Raw genomic sequence first — 15313 nt, forward strand, 5'->3', positions numbered from 1 at the left:
GCTGGCATGGCTGCATCCCTCTTCTACCGGGCAGCCAGTCAGCTTTTACGGACCATTGCACGCACGATGCACGTATGTATTACGAGAGCCGCTTTCTCTCTCTTTTCCGCCTCCTCATTCTCCTTCTTCTACTTCTACCCTACCGCCATCGCGGCGTGTGCGTGTTTAGGGTTGAAAATGCCAGGCATGGTATCCACGAACATCAACACTATACAATTCTTGAGAAAATTGTAACAGGAGAATTTTCACGAAAAATTTCCCGCTTTTGCGAAGAAAGAAAACTTTTGAAGCGCGACAATTAATTAAGATCATTACTTAATCGATGATGCATGTCGAATCCGTCTTTTAATAATGTTAAAAAGATTAGAAATTTTTAAAAATTGGGTAAAATAAAGAGGGCTGATTCTTGTAAGTTTCTCAAAAAGTATTGTAGATTGTATTAATTATTCCGAATTAATTCAATTTTATTTAGTGAATTTTTTAATTCAACATTTCTTTTAGGAATTCTAAAAAAGGAAAAGAAATTTCTCTAGGAAAGTGACAAAATCGGAAATCATTGATTATTTCGATGGCAAGTCTATATAATAAACGTTTCCCGGATAACGCAAGTTTTTGAGGAAATTTTCTGGTTTTCGTTCCTAAGACTTGGCGATATGAAGTCCGCGCAAAAAATTTAACGACAACAAGCGCAGATAGAACGAGAGCTCTAAATTGTTTCTCGCAGTTCTTGCATTTGTAAATATTCGTACACGCAAGCAACTTGGATAATGCAACGTTCTCTCGTATTGTTGAGGCATTGCAGTACAAGTTGGATTTTTGTTCGCGAGATTAAAGGCAGAGCGATATCAATCAAAAGGGAAATTTCCTTGTTAATGATAATTAATGTAAATATATATGAAATAAATAAATATATATATATAAATACTTTTATTTATATTCGCTCACACGTTACCGTAGTGTTTTTTCAATACATCTAATTGCAGAATACAATAAATATGTGCCTGTATGATCTATGGGTGCAAGCTTAAAGCTTTTTTTATCCTTTTACTTAGTTAGTAACGAAACAGAAAAAGAAACATTTTACATCGCAAGCGAAAAATGGGTAGATATGATATAAACAAATAACTATTTTATTTCTTATGTTATCGGAAATAATTGCTTCAAATTCATTTTTCTTTGAAAATAAACTACAGTATTTAGAATTGGCTCAGAAAAGAGAGAGAGAGAGAGAGAGAGAGAGAGAGAGAGAGAGTTGACTTTTTATTTAAATTTTTTCAAATAAATTGGATATTATTTATGAAAAAACTTTCACTCTTTTTTTTCTCCATTTCAAATTGGAATTTTTGGCGTTTTTAAATTATCTTATTGCAGCTTCGTGCTTCTAATATTGATATTTATAGAAATTAAACTATGTTTGGGCACTGATGCATCCACGCATCCTTCTTTCATCTCGCGTCGGAAGTACACGCGTGCGTGTTGCGCGTGTCCCGCATGCAGAGTGCCATGTGTTAACATCGAGGGAGAGAAAGAGAGAGCAAGAAGGAGAGAGATATGGCGGATATAACGCACGCCTATCCACGGAAATGCGCTTTTTGACGGATCGCCCGACTAATTCGGTGGTTGTCACCGCGTACGCGTGAGGATTAATGGCGACCACCTAGTCGTACCCACCGCGAATTCCTCGGAAATTCTTCACCCCCGAAGAGTAGCCCGAGGAGTATTTGCCGCTTAATTGGGACTTTCAGGCCGGCAATAATTACGATAATAATAGAGTCTTAATTCACTCGACGACTTTACACGTGTTTTGCGAGAACGAGGGAGTCTCGATCTTTTTTCGGCTTGCAATTTCGGCGCGATACTCGACTGTTTTTTTACGTGTGAATGTCTACAAATTGCAAAATGCACGTGATCTGTGAAATAATATAATCCATTTTGCAAAATATAAATTGCAATTGGCGCTCGAAATTTAATTATATTTATTATTAAACATTAGCTGAGCTTTTGGATAATTACGATATAATAATAATAAATATTATTAATTTGAAGTACAGAGATTGCAATATAGCTGAAAAAGAAGCTTAAGCTTACACGTGCGGAAATAATAATTATAATAATTTAAAAACAACAAGTTTTTGTAATAATTTATAAAAAAGTGAATTAATTAATTGCGTTGTATTATTTAAAAAAAACATATTATTTAAGATCAATTTTTCTTTTCCCTTGATATATGTATATATATATATATAAATTCTGTATGTCATTGTTCGTATTCTTTCTTAATATGAAACTCGTAGTGCTATCTCTCGTAGCATTGAAGAATAAGAGAGCTTCGAAACATTCTTACCATTTTATGATAACTTCAAACAATTTTTTTGCAAGATATTCTTACAATATATTTGTATATAAAAGTTTCTGGGCTTTTATTACATAAAAAAAGTGATATCGCAATCTTTAGATTTATTTTTGGTACATATTATTTAATGAAGAGAAACGAAAAGATTAGAATTAATTTTTGTTTGATCGAAATAATCTTTCTTAATCCATTATGCAATGGCTTTCAATATTATTTAAGAATAGAGACGAAAGAGGATTTAAATTTAAAAATATTGATGAAATATGACACATATTTGTCATTTACGTTTTAAACGATAATTACGTATTTTATATATAATTGTATCATGTACAAAATTAGAAATTACCATTATTATTTTAAATTAATATATCGCTGAGATTGTTGACACATTATTATTGATGATTATTCCATATCGATTATTACATATTCGTAATTCAATACGAATCTATTCATTCTGACCCGGTTCCTAATTATATCAACTCCTTCTCTCATCACATGCATCATAAATCTGAATAAATCTGAACAAAGTCTTTTACTTTTAAAGTTCACTAAAAAAAAGAATTAAAAAGAAAATGCAATTCAATATCAATTACATCAAGTATTAATAATTGATTACAAAATCATACCGCATGCGAATCATAGGATTAATTATGCCCAAATATATACATACCCTAGAAAAAGAAGCACAATTTTTACATGACAGTTCGATAAAAACTAAATTATATCAAAGTTATCTAAGAAGCTGATTAAAGCTTTCAGGTTGAAAATCGAAGCTGTGATGATCCTATTTGCGATCTATTTGAGAAATTTATGTGAAATTGTGCATGATGATAAATTACTTGGCACGCAATCTGCGGTGATGTGTTCACGCCGAGATGTCCGGTGGACGAAGAAGAGATCACGAATGATTCACGATTTTCGGTTGCGATATCGTCAAGTGACTTAAATAAAATACTAAGAGTAGAAACTATCACACATTCTAGACCCTTAACGCATATTCACGGTCAGAGACCTGGCGATTAAAGTCGATTGTGAATTAAAAAGTGGAAACGAGTAAGATATGCTTTAGATAAGCTATTTTATATGCGACGTGTGTAAGGAAAAGGAGAGTAAGACAAATAGATCATCAAAATGAATAAGAAACACATTAATGAAGAAAGAAGTAGCCTTATAAAAAAGAGCACGGTTCGATTGATATAAATGGTTAAACTTATGCAATGCTTTGATATGCATATATATAAGATATTTATATGTATAAGTGCGTATGATAAGTTATTTTTTTTAAATTACGCAGAGGTAACGTAATCAATAATTTACTGCGTAAAAAAATGTATTAAACTTTATATATAATTGATAAGCCAGAATTATATTTTCGATCAGATTAATTAAATTATCTCCAGTGTAAGATGACACCTCGGATAATACTTTATTTTATTACATAGCCAAATTATATAAAAATCTTCTAAATTTTCATTGAAAAAAATTTTATCTGTGTGTTTTATCTGCACATTTTTTAAAAATCTTCGCATAATTATTGGTATCGACATTAACATGACGGATAAAATTTTCTTTCATATATTAAAATGATTTTTATCTGTCCACGGGACAGGTATTTACTTCCGGGATTGAAGAAGCAATAAAGCTTGCCGACCCTGAAGATCGATCGACCTTCGTGGTCGGTCACGATCGGTGCATCGTAAACAGACGCGGAATGCGTCGTAGGACGACGAGAAGTGGCGGAGGCGTCGTCGAGGGTATCCTAGAGAGGAGAGGAGAGGATCCTTCTATTTTGGGCCTCGCGTCTCTCGATGGCGTCACATGGACGGAAATATCATATGGTTAGGGAGGTGCAGTCCGCGAGATCTGCCTGTTGCGCGGTCCAGGTCTCGATCTTTCCCGGAGTCGCGCAAAAATCTTCGACCCCGTTGCGGTTCATAGTCATACTTCTCTCGTTGAAAGGCAAAAAGGGAGAAAGAAAAAGAGAAGGAAGGACGTATCTCTCGACAATTGTGCACCTTCGAGGATCTTCTTCTTCCTCTTCTTCTCTTTGAGAAACTTATTATTCCGAAACGAAGTTCTCGAGAGAAGTGGGTCGCATATACAGATCTCGCCCACGCTTTGATCCCAACTTATCGCGGTCGGTCCAGGAATCTGTCAGTGGCGTATCGCGCACGTCCTCGGGAGGATCGTCGCGTTTGTCGACGCGGGTGACGAGTCGTCACGACAGTTAACACGACGAGCGAATGCGAGAACGTCTTTGAAGATTGGAGTAAAAGTAGGATTATTTACCACCTTTCCCAGCAAAAGAGGAAAGCTAAGCAAAGATGCCTGGCGCCGGTGGTCAGCCACCGCAGAGGACCATCTTCCGACCTCCCTGGGTGAAGGATGGTCCCAACCCGTTGCCCATGCCCACCGCACCCTGGACCCTCAACTCTCGCAGGGACTCCAAGCCCAAGACCGAGGAAGTTCCGGCCTTCGCCCAAGTTACGTTGAAGGTGAGTGATAAACTTTGAGAGAATCGATGATTCTGACATTCACTTTATAATAATCCTGAGATAGGGTGCTCTAAAATAAAAAAACTTTTTTTTAATTTTTAGAAACGATATAAGAGTTTTTTGATAGAATATGGAATCGCTCTGGTAACTTCTTGGAGGCGACTCTATATTTTTGCCATTTTGCGAACAAGCTTTTGCTGATTTTTCTAAGAAAAATTGAGAAAAGATTGAAATGTATAAAAGATGACTAAATTGTCTAAAAAATAATATATCTTTCATTTTCTGATATTCTGAAGAAAGATGCAGAGTAATGAATTGCATGATTTGTTTGAAGAACTTGCAACAATAACAAGAGAGAAAAAGGAAGAGAGAGAGAGAGAGAGAGAAAGATATAAAATGCATCACATTTTATAATAGAGAATTTATTAAATTCCATTTTTATTGTTGTAATCATTAATAATCGTATTTTGAAATCAATAATCAAAAATATCATATCATTATTTAATAATATCTAAGTTACTAAAAAAAAAGAAAAAAAAATCAGCGCAAAGTAAATTTCAAAATTGTTAGAAAATGATGGAAGCATTTTTGGATCTACGGCATTTATTTAAAGAATAGAATGAGTTTATTCAAATATATATATATATCGCAGCTTTTCTTCGGGTTGAAATCAAGTAACATAATCCGCTTCTGTTTCCGCCGAAAGCACGCATGAGTAGCCCATACTATGTGACTTTTGCAGTCCTTTTTCATTCAGCTTATTGGGTTTCAAAGTCAGCGGACTTCGCTGTACTAACACTACCGTGATATTAATAGCCAATGTAGGTGTCTTGCAACGAGTTAACGCGATAAACATTTCTGATGGCGCACAATTCGTTTAATCCAAACAGTGCACTTCAAAAAATACGCCGTCTACACCGATTAATAAAAAATGTATTCCTTTTTTTTCTACAGAAATCTATGATTATTTGAATGAAAAATAACTTTCTTAAGTTGTTCTGTTATAAAAATTATTACAAATTATTGAAAAATTGTTTCAATTTTTAAAAATTGATACAAGTTATAAATGAAAAATAAAAAAAAAACACGCGACACTGCGTAATGAAATTAAATTCTAATAGAAGAATTCACGATAAGTACTGAGAAAATTCTCAAGCGACTTTGTTTTTTTATCTCTGGATGATAGTCCACGAGAGATTATGATGATATATAGAATTACAAAGCTAATATACATACATATAACACGAGATATAATACGAGATAACATAAGGAAAATAGGACATGCTGGAAATCTCAATAGCATGTGGAGATTTTGGGTAGCTCAATTAATATCGCGATATTGTTGATCATTACATGTTTAGATTCGAGATATAAATTTTGATTTCAAAAGAGAGAGAGTTCCTTTATATTTTCTTATTATTAAATTACCTACTAAATATTTTTGTTATTACTACACATATTTTTCTAATTATACCATAACATCTGCATATCAATTTTAAAATGCATATCATTTTAAGACATGCATCTTAAAATTGATATGCAATTGTAAAATTTCAACATAATACATTCAGATATTATGGTATGATTAGAAAAATATGTGATAATAATAAATATTTAATAGGTAATTTAATAATAAGAAAATGTAAAGGAACTCTCTCTCTCTCTCTCTCTCTCTCTCTCTCTATATATATATATATATATATATATATATATATATATATATTAAAATCAAAATTTATATCTCGAATTTATTATATTTGATATTTGATAATCACAAAATGACGAGTCCAGGCAGATAATTGTACAATTATGAACGAAAAAGAAAGACAGTTTTGAGAAAATTGCAAAGCGCTCAAGCGGTTTATAACCGTTCGTGAAAGTATTCATATATGTTAGAGACGTGCTTGTCAATACAACTCCGTTTTCTTAACGCGAAGGAAAGTGAGATTCGTTACATACGCGTGCTCGCATATAAGCCTCTGGGTCACGATTATTTAAAGAACACGCGTTTCTATTTCAAAATGACTTGCCAGCTGCGTCTTCCGCCAGTTTCTTTACACGTTTATATCGCAATCTCGTCTTAATTTATTTAAAAATCGTTAAATGCAACGTCGCGGATTTTGCGGACAGCAATTTTGTAGAAAAGAAAAAGATTTCTGGACAATCTTTATGGAAATAAGAATCATTCGCGAAAATTTTTGGAGTATCCTGAAAATTGAACAATAATTCTACGATAACCACTTATTCGGAAAAAAAAAGAAATGGAAACTCCTCGTCGATGACGATCTAAGCTGAGGAATGTGACATCTCGGCAAAATTCAATGTGGATTATTTAAAGCCGGCGGAACGAACTCTTCGAGACTTGCCAAGAATAATCTCCGGATTTCTCTTTCTTTCTCTTTCCGTTTATCTCTCTCCCTCTGTCTTGAACGATCAAGAGAAGAGGGATAGGGAGATCTTTCCACTTTCTATTTTCTATCGTATAGCTATCTTTCGCGAGACGTGCGACGATTAAATCCTTCGTATTCTTTTTAACCCGACGCGATCGTATAAAAAATATATATACTTCACAAACGTACGAGAAATTGATTTACGTTGCAAGATTGTCGCGAAAACGCAAACTATAAATCGAAAATAAATCACAGTGCCAACAAAATTTGTATCGCGGCAAAATTCGATCAGTTAACCTGCTAATAAAATAAAAACTAACGGTCTTTAATCTGGATTATATAATTAAGTTCAATTAATTTATTATATAATTAAATTAAATTAATTTATTATATAATTTAATTAAATTAATTTATTATATAATTTAATTAAATTAATTTATTATATATAATTAAATTATATAATTAATGTATGATTAATTACAATAAATATTTTCTAAAATAGAAAGCTAATTTAATAAATCTGACTAAAAACTATAAGTAAATGCAAATTTTTATCTATTTTTGACACCATTGTTATATTATACGATGCAACTTTCTCTCTCTCTCTCTCTCTCTCTCTCTCTCTCTCTCTTTTCTCTCTTGACAAATGGTTTTTTTTATGAAAAATTTTATTTCACAATTTTTTTTATCAAAAATAAAACTGAAATCGTTAAACACTTAAGTCAATAAAAATATATTGTGTTATGTTCCTAATAATTTTTTGAATATTATTAAATATTTTTATTTAATCTATCATTATTTCAATTATTAAATATTTTTTTAATGTCACGTTTTATACGTGTTTCTAAATAAATTAAAGTAAATGTTCTCTTATTGTCTTCGCATGTTATCGATACTATAATTAAACAAGTGTCCCTTTCGATTGAACAGAGTGTGCCGAAACCTGCAGAACCAGCAGCCCCTTCGACAGATGGACAATCCCGTAAGCAGAGCAAAATCACGATAATACCGAAACAGCCGAACAATGAAAAGATTCCGAGCAGTCGAGCGGTGCCGACGAAGTTGCGCGAGAATGGACGACAGGAGCCAAATTCGAGGCCGCAGCTCGAACGACAGATACGCATCGAGAGATCTCGATCACGGGGTGACATTATACCACTCTCGAAAAGTGAGAGTACCACAGGTACGTACGGCGATGATTATCATCCCTTCTCATAAATTCCATCACCCACTACATACAATAAAACAGTTGACTCTTTTCGATCTTAAACAATCGTTAAAATCGTTTTGGCGTTTATAGTTTTGCATACCGAAATAAAAATTATTTTCTATGCGGGATGAACGTATTATGTGATTTGTCTATAAAATTGATAGATCGATTTATAATAATGTTACATCTAAATTTCGAAATAATCAAGGACAATGAAGACGCGTCTGCCATACATATTGTAAGAAACTATAATCTCTAAAAGACGAAACCATTGAATTAACAATTATATTTTAACAAAATTTTTAATTTTTGATTAATAATGAATATATAAATATTTAAAAATTATTTAGCGAAATAAAATTAAATTTTTAAGAATCTTTAATAATATACAAATCTCTTAGAAAAATAATCTTTATATTTTATAAATATAAAATTTGTTGCTATAAAAATTAATTAAATTTTAATAAAATTTTAATTCTTAATAAATGTATAAAATCATGTAAAAGTGTCCGTTTCAAATTCTCTGTCAAATATTCGTCTGTCTGTTTTTAATAAGAAAACTGAATTTCTTTTTATGCACAAACAAACGCAATTTATATATAAAAATTAATTAAAAAATTTATATATAAATTAATTTATAATATATTAATATATAAATAAATGATTAATATATAAATAAATTAATATATAAAGTATTAATGAAAAGGAGATGTGAAAACATTTTGAAATTTATTTACACATCTATTCTATTAGACAAAATTTGATATTTTATGAAATACATATATGAATTATAAACATTATATTTTTTGATGAGAATTCTCTATATCAAGGCGCACCAACCTTATCAAAGAGCTCGTCGCGAGCGAACGTTCCACCACCGCCACCTCCGCGACCGCCTCCACCACCGCCTAGCAGGACGGTTCTCAAGGATCTTGCTCCACTCAACGAGACACAAATGCAGAAACTGGAGGCACTGAAATCGAGGCCGAGAAAACGGCCGGACTGGGCTAGCATGATGAAAGAAGTCGAGAATGGCAAGCCGCTCAGACATGTCAAATGCAACGATCGGAGCGCGCCCCTGATTGAGAGGGTGAACAAGGTCACGGCTGATCCAGCAGGTAATCTTCGAACCCTCTTCGATCCCTGTCGAGTGCCCACCGAGGCAAACCTCCTCTATAAGAGGAGTGTTTCTTTTCTTTGAGAACAGAAGTCATAGGGAAAAATTGTGCTTCGAAGAAATTTCCCTTTTCTCGCTTTCTTTGTTGACACCGCAATCGAATGAAGGGATGCTGAATATATAATATGATCGATTAAATAACAAGCGGAGCTTTCGATTAACGCAATGCGTCCCTTTAGGTCTCATTTGCAGTGCAAATAACTATCAGTATTGTTCTGTCGCTTCCCTTCCTTTCTATTGCCCAAACCACTCCCTTTCGATAGGCGAGCCCGTTTATTCATTGTCAATCTGTTGGGCTAATTAAATTGTTAATTGATTATCGTTGAATTAATTGATGTCTTCGCGGTTTGGGTTTATTGACATCCTGCTTCCCGAACGATCAGCAATCAGGACCTCTCATTCTCCGAATGAGCATTCTTGAGTTATTTGACAATAGATAAGAATCAAGTATTATCAATAAATGAATAAGATCTTCAAATTCTAAAATTGTACATAATGCAATTATCAAGCCGAAAAAAGTATTGTCTAGCTTTATCATCCTCACTATCCTTAGTCGCAAATTAATTTTGAGATAAATAAGGCAAAAATTATTATCAGTTATTTTTTAATTTCTAGCATTAAAAGTCTTAGCCATTAGGATTCAAATTAAATCCTTGTTTAAAGTCAATTCGAACTTAGTGATTTCTTTATAACTTTAAAACATAAATACATCTTGAATCTTTCTTTGAATCTCAAAAATTATATTTTGATTTAAAAATATAAATAGAAAAAAAGTTACATTTTTGTCATTGCTAAATGACGGTGTTTACATTCATTCGGAATACATTTTGTGTATCTTGTTAAAGCAATACGATGGGGTGGCAATATTTATTTTACATTTTATCCTAATCGATTATTTTTCTCCGCTAGGCAAGGCTCACTTCGTATTCGAATCTGAAAAGTCGAATATACACAATCAGCTGCTGAAGCAGATCCAGCAGGGTGTGAAGCTCAAGATTGTGAAGACCAACGATCGCTCGAAACCGATGCTGGAGGGTCTGAGAAAATTCCGACGACAATTAACTATAGAGGAGCAAATACAGAAAGCCGAGGAGGCACCCGTGGACGCCGAGATTCAGGACGAGATGGACGATATAGATGCCGTCAGAGATGATTTGCAAAGCACCAAACAGATGCTCGCGCTGGAATTAAGAAACAAAGAGGCCTTGGAACGAGACAACAAGCGATTGCAGGTAATAAATCTAACAGAGATCCAAGACTTTTATGGCAATCTATGACATCTAAGGCATCTTGATACCTTAAAAAATAATAAACAAACACCGCTGTCACTTTTTATGAAATAATTTTATGGACAGGCGAGAATTTTGAATCTTGAGGCACAAGCGGAACATTTGAAGCTTCAAAAGAATGCTCAGGAAAGCAAGCAGCAGGACGAGAAACTTGCTGAGTCCTTGAGGCATGAAGTGCAACAAGCGAGGAAGGATGTAGAAAAGGCCGAAAAAGAATACGCTAGCGCTGCCGAGGAAAGAGATAAGGCTAGAAATGAATTGGAAGAAATGAAAAGAGTGTATGCGGCGTTGGAAAAGCGCATGAAAGCTGGTGCGTATTATTAATATTGTTTGTCAAATAATTAAAATTGCTTTATTAAAAGCTAACATGCCTATTATTAATATTACGCACGAAATATATTTTATATGCTTTTAGAGTGCTTATACTAAAACTGCGCTTCTTTGCTTTGATTTTTTTTTTTTTTTTTTTTTTTTTTTTGCTTTGCCCATGAAGAAGAGCTTGCGTCAATTGAAGCTGAGCCGATAATAGAGCTAGTTGAGGATTGGGAAGACGTAGGCTGGTACAATGTTACAGGAATGGCACTGGCTGGTTGTCCAAGCGCGAAGGATGTAGCTAAAATCGCAACGCAAAAGAGTATAGACAAACAAGATGTTCATAGCACGAGCGAGGAGGAAGAGGAAAGTACAGAGGAAGAAGAGGAAGACGAGAATCCCAAAGCTGCGGCAGAGAAACGCGCTCAGAGAGAAATCAAACTACTTATTTCAAAAATTAAGAATTTTAAGTAAGTGCGATAAAGTTTTAAGAATATACTTGAACCGTGTGAGCGATAATACATATAATACAGATAATAAGATCGATAATGCAAATAATAAAAAAGAAATATATAATAAAAATTCTGAATACAGGGACAAAGCTATAAACGCCAGAAAAGAAAGGCACGCGCTGAAGGAGCAAATAAAACAGCAGCAGAAATTATTGAAGGAAGAGAAGAAAAAATATAAGTACTTGCAGAAGCAAGTGGATAAAATGGCGAAACTGATGACGGAAACTGATGAGGAAGAAGAGGAAAAGGAAGAAGAAGGAGAAGAAGAAGAAGAGGATGAGGACGAAGAAGAGACTGAGGAATCTGAGGAAGAGTCGGAATCTGAGGAATCGGAGGAAGAGGAGTCTGAGTCTGACGATGAAGAGGCGCCTATTGACAAGCGTAAAAATAATCTGCAAGTGAGTTGCGAAGATCATTGCGGTTAAATGCAAAGTTTCAATTGTATTCCTAAACGTTTGTCTTTTTAGAAACACGTTAAAAAGCACGAGGGACGTCTGGCGGCTTTGAAAAAAGGAAACTACCTGCTTAAGGTGCAAGTAGACAGAATTAAGGACGATCTAGCGAAGCAGCGAGAGGATAGTATCCGCCTACAAGAGGATCTTGACTCCGTTTTAGCAGAACTAGGTTGAACTGATCGCGCGAGCGGAGAATATTTTCCACAAAAATGCAGAGATTGTATACGCACTTTATATAAATATCACGTATTGAAATATGTAGATAATTGTACGAAAGAGAAAAGATAATTACATACACACACATACATATTTGACTCGAAAAATTTCCACAGGTAACAGTGATATAATACCCACCGCAGAGATATCCATTGATTTTGTCGCAAAATATTGTACACTACCCTATTGCATGAAGCTTTTGTTACAGCCTTCAATTTTGTGAAATTAAAAAAAAAGCCCATATCAAATAAACGTGATTTTTTTTTTAGCTCATAGTAATTTCGCTCATAAGAATTTTTTCATATCATAAATTTATTTCTCACACACGCGTCATATAAAAACATTATTATATGTATATTACATATAACTACATTACATGCATAATCTCAATATCACGTTTAAGCGTTAAATGCAAAATGTGGGCTGAAAATTTCATCTAACGAAGACTGATAATTTGAAAGGCTGCGCAGAGTTTCGTGTGAAATAGGCTCATCGCGCTTATATAAAGATATTAACTCTTTAAATTGTTATAATTTCTTTAACGATTGTATTATAATGGAGAGAGAGCACACATTTTTTTTTTTACGTGGTAATTACTTCTGCGATTTGTAATAAACATCTTTGTGCAAATCACCGTGAAATATCGAATGTTCATCATTCGAGCGTGGAATTAATTCACAAAATATTTATTTTTTGCAACAAGATAAACGCTTCATTTTTTTTTACATAGATATATTTAACATAAATTAATCGCGAATTAAAAAAAAACATAGTTAAATAATATATAAAAAAAAGAATTATTCTTTTTGCAAAGTGCAAAGAATATCGCGAAATACGCAAATTATGCAAAACATAGTCTAAGAAACATTGCTTTGCATATACAGGGTGGGGTATTTATATTGAGACGTCTAAATATCTAAAAAATAAAGCAAGATAGAAAGAAATGTTTCAGACAAAAGTTGTTTGGTTCTAAGGGAGTCGTAAGATGGTGCCATTAGTTTGATCTTGGGTGAAGGCGCTTCGGAGATTTCAATGTCAATCTTGTTTTTTTAAATAGAAACACCCCAATCTTTTTTACACAAATCGATTTCTCGCAATATTCTGCATAAAAAGTTATAGAGGTATGATGGCCAAAAGTTTAATAATTTACGAGATATTTTATACTTTATTTTATTACTTTACTTCGACATAATTTTACTTAAATTATGAAAAATCTCATAAAATTATTTATTTTACAATAATGTTACCTTAATATTTTAAGCTCAAAAAATGAGACACATCGATTGGTGTAAAGAAAATAGAACAAGATTGATATTGAAATCTCCGAAGCGCCTCCACTCAAGGTCAAACTAATGGCATCATCTTATGACCCCCTTAGAATCGAACAACTTTTGTCTCAAACATTTCTTTCTAACTTGCTTTATTTTTTAGATATTTAGGTGTCTCAATATATAAATGCCTCATTCTGTATATACTACATCTTTATCATTACATATATAAGAGTTAGAAAATGTTCTTTATTTCAGAACAAATTTTATTCATGTTGGATGAATAGGTATAATTGCAAATATTAAACATTATTCTTAAGGAATTGTTGCGTTATTTTTTGTTTTTCACTTTCTTTGCCTTGTATTATTTATAAAAACTTCAATTATTTTTTAAAAATATTAAATATTTTTATTAAATTGAATTCTCAATTTAAAATAGCTGATGGTATAATAAAATTTCTGGTTAAAATGCTGTTATTGTATATAATAATACAATACTTTTAGATTAATTCTAGGGATGGAAAGATGGAGATAATATGTTTTCATTATTGTAGATAACTGTTATATTCAACTCTTATCCATATTGCTCAAATCTGAGACAATAAAAATGTTTAAGAAATAGCCTACATATGATGCAGATAAAAAATTGAAAAAAACTGGCGTGGAATATAACACATAAAATATAATATTTTTTAGTCAGAAGATGATGTAAGTTAATATTTTGTCTTTAAATGGACAGAATATGAAAAATTGAAGAATAAAAAACTAGTGCGTTATAAAATTAAAAAAACAATTATTAATGATTGACACATTTTCATCAACTGGATTATTTGGAATATGCTTTGATTTGAGATATTTCCTGTTATTTGTGTTCGTGATACATGCACATTAAAAGAAATTTTCTAGTACATTGTTTTTCTTTCTTGTGCATTAATTTATATAATATTTAATCCTGGATAAATAAAAGAAATAAGGAGGCCAAAAACATAGACTTCCAATATTATCGAAGAAACATTCGAAAGAAAAAATGAGGAAAGGGGAAAATAAAATAATACAGCTAAACATATTTCCCTATAGTATTATATAAATAAAAATTTGTTTTTAATTTACTTAATACAATATATAAATCTGTTATTCCAATCTTCATTTTGCTCCAATCTTTATAAGATAAGATCAATATACCAAGTAATTAAAATATAAATTTTTATTTCCTAAAGATATCAACCTTGTACTTTAATATTATTTTTATCTTTTTTCTTTATTTTTCATAATTTATTTATAAGCAAGACTTTATTAGTTTATTTTTATTCAAGCAACAAATTTAAAAATTTACTTAATTATAACATATTCTTGAGTAATGTATTTTGAAATAATTATAATGTATATTTGAAAAAGTTTATCAAAATAATGTCTAGTATTTCCTGAAAATTCACTATCAAATGTAGAATGATTGATAGAAAGTCTAATATAATAATATCTTTACTTCTTCAAATTTTTGTATATATATATATAAACAATTTCTTTATCTAGCAAAAATTATTTTATCGTTGCTCATCACTTTATATCAATCATATTCAAGCTGTAAAAATATTTTTACACTAAATGACCAGTTTGATCATTTATATGGACAATGGAC

At 32.3% G+C, this 15313-nt stretch overlaps 1 protein-coding gene and 1 long non-coding RNA gene across 3 annotated transcripts in view; one reads left to right on the forward strand and one right to left on the reverse strand.

The window, feature by feature from the left end:
* LOC138942638 (uncharacterized) overlaps nucleotides 1-15313 on the reverse strand; it is a 114764-nt gene that overhangs the window by 97775 nt on the left and 1676 nt on the right. The window lies entirely within an intron of this gene.
* LOC138942569 (glutamic acid-rich protein) lies at nucleotides 4244-14000 on the forward strand. 2 transcript variants are annotated; one of them, XM_070312889.1, is made up of 8 exons: nucleotides 4244-4848; nucleotides 8169-8421; nucleotides 9279-9566; nucleotides 10535-10857; nucleotides 10981-11224; nucleotides 11471-11696; nucleotides 11821-12136; nucleotides 12206-14000. In XM_070312889.1, exons 1-8 carry the CDS (start codon nucleotides 4678-4680, stop codon nucleotides 12365-12367), a joined length of 1983 nt encoding a protein of 660 aa, XP_070168990.1. In that variant the 5' UTR covers nucleotides 4244-4677; the 3' UTR covers nucleotides 12368-14000. The 2 variants fall into 2 exon arrangements, with proteins under 2 accessions (XP_070168990.1, XP_070168991.1); XM_070312890.1 differs by having other exon boundaries at nucleotides 4246-4848; nucleotides 11489-11696.

Source organism: Polyergus mexicanus, unplaced genomic scaffold, assembly GCF_030449975.1.
Source record: "Polyergus mexicanus isolate NDT 795.1 unplaced genomic scaffold, iyPolMexi1.0 SCAF_23, whole genome shotgun sequence".
In the NCBI taxonomy this organism is placed as follows: Eukaryota; Metazoa; Arthropoda; class Insecta; order Hymenoptera; family Formicidae; genus Polyergus; species Polyergus mexicanus.

Excerpts from the sequence above, each read along its gene's own strand:
- LOC138942569 (XM_070312889.1), top strand. The coding sequence starts at position 4,678 with ATGCCTGGCGCCGGTGGTCAGCCACCGCAGAGGACCATCTTCCGACCT. Across the intron at positions 4,849-8,168 it reads TCGCCCAAGTTACGTTGAAG|AGTGTGCCGAAACCTGCAGA; the intron begins GTGAGTGATAAA and ends TCGATTGAACAG. Across the intron at positions 11,697-11,820 it reads TCAAAAATTAAGAATTTTAA|GGACAAAGCTATAAACGCCA; the intron begins GTAAGTGCGATA and ends TTCTGAATACAG.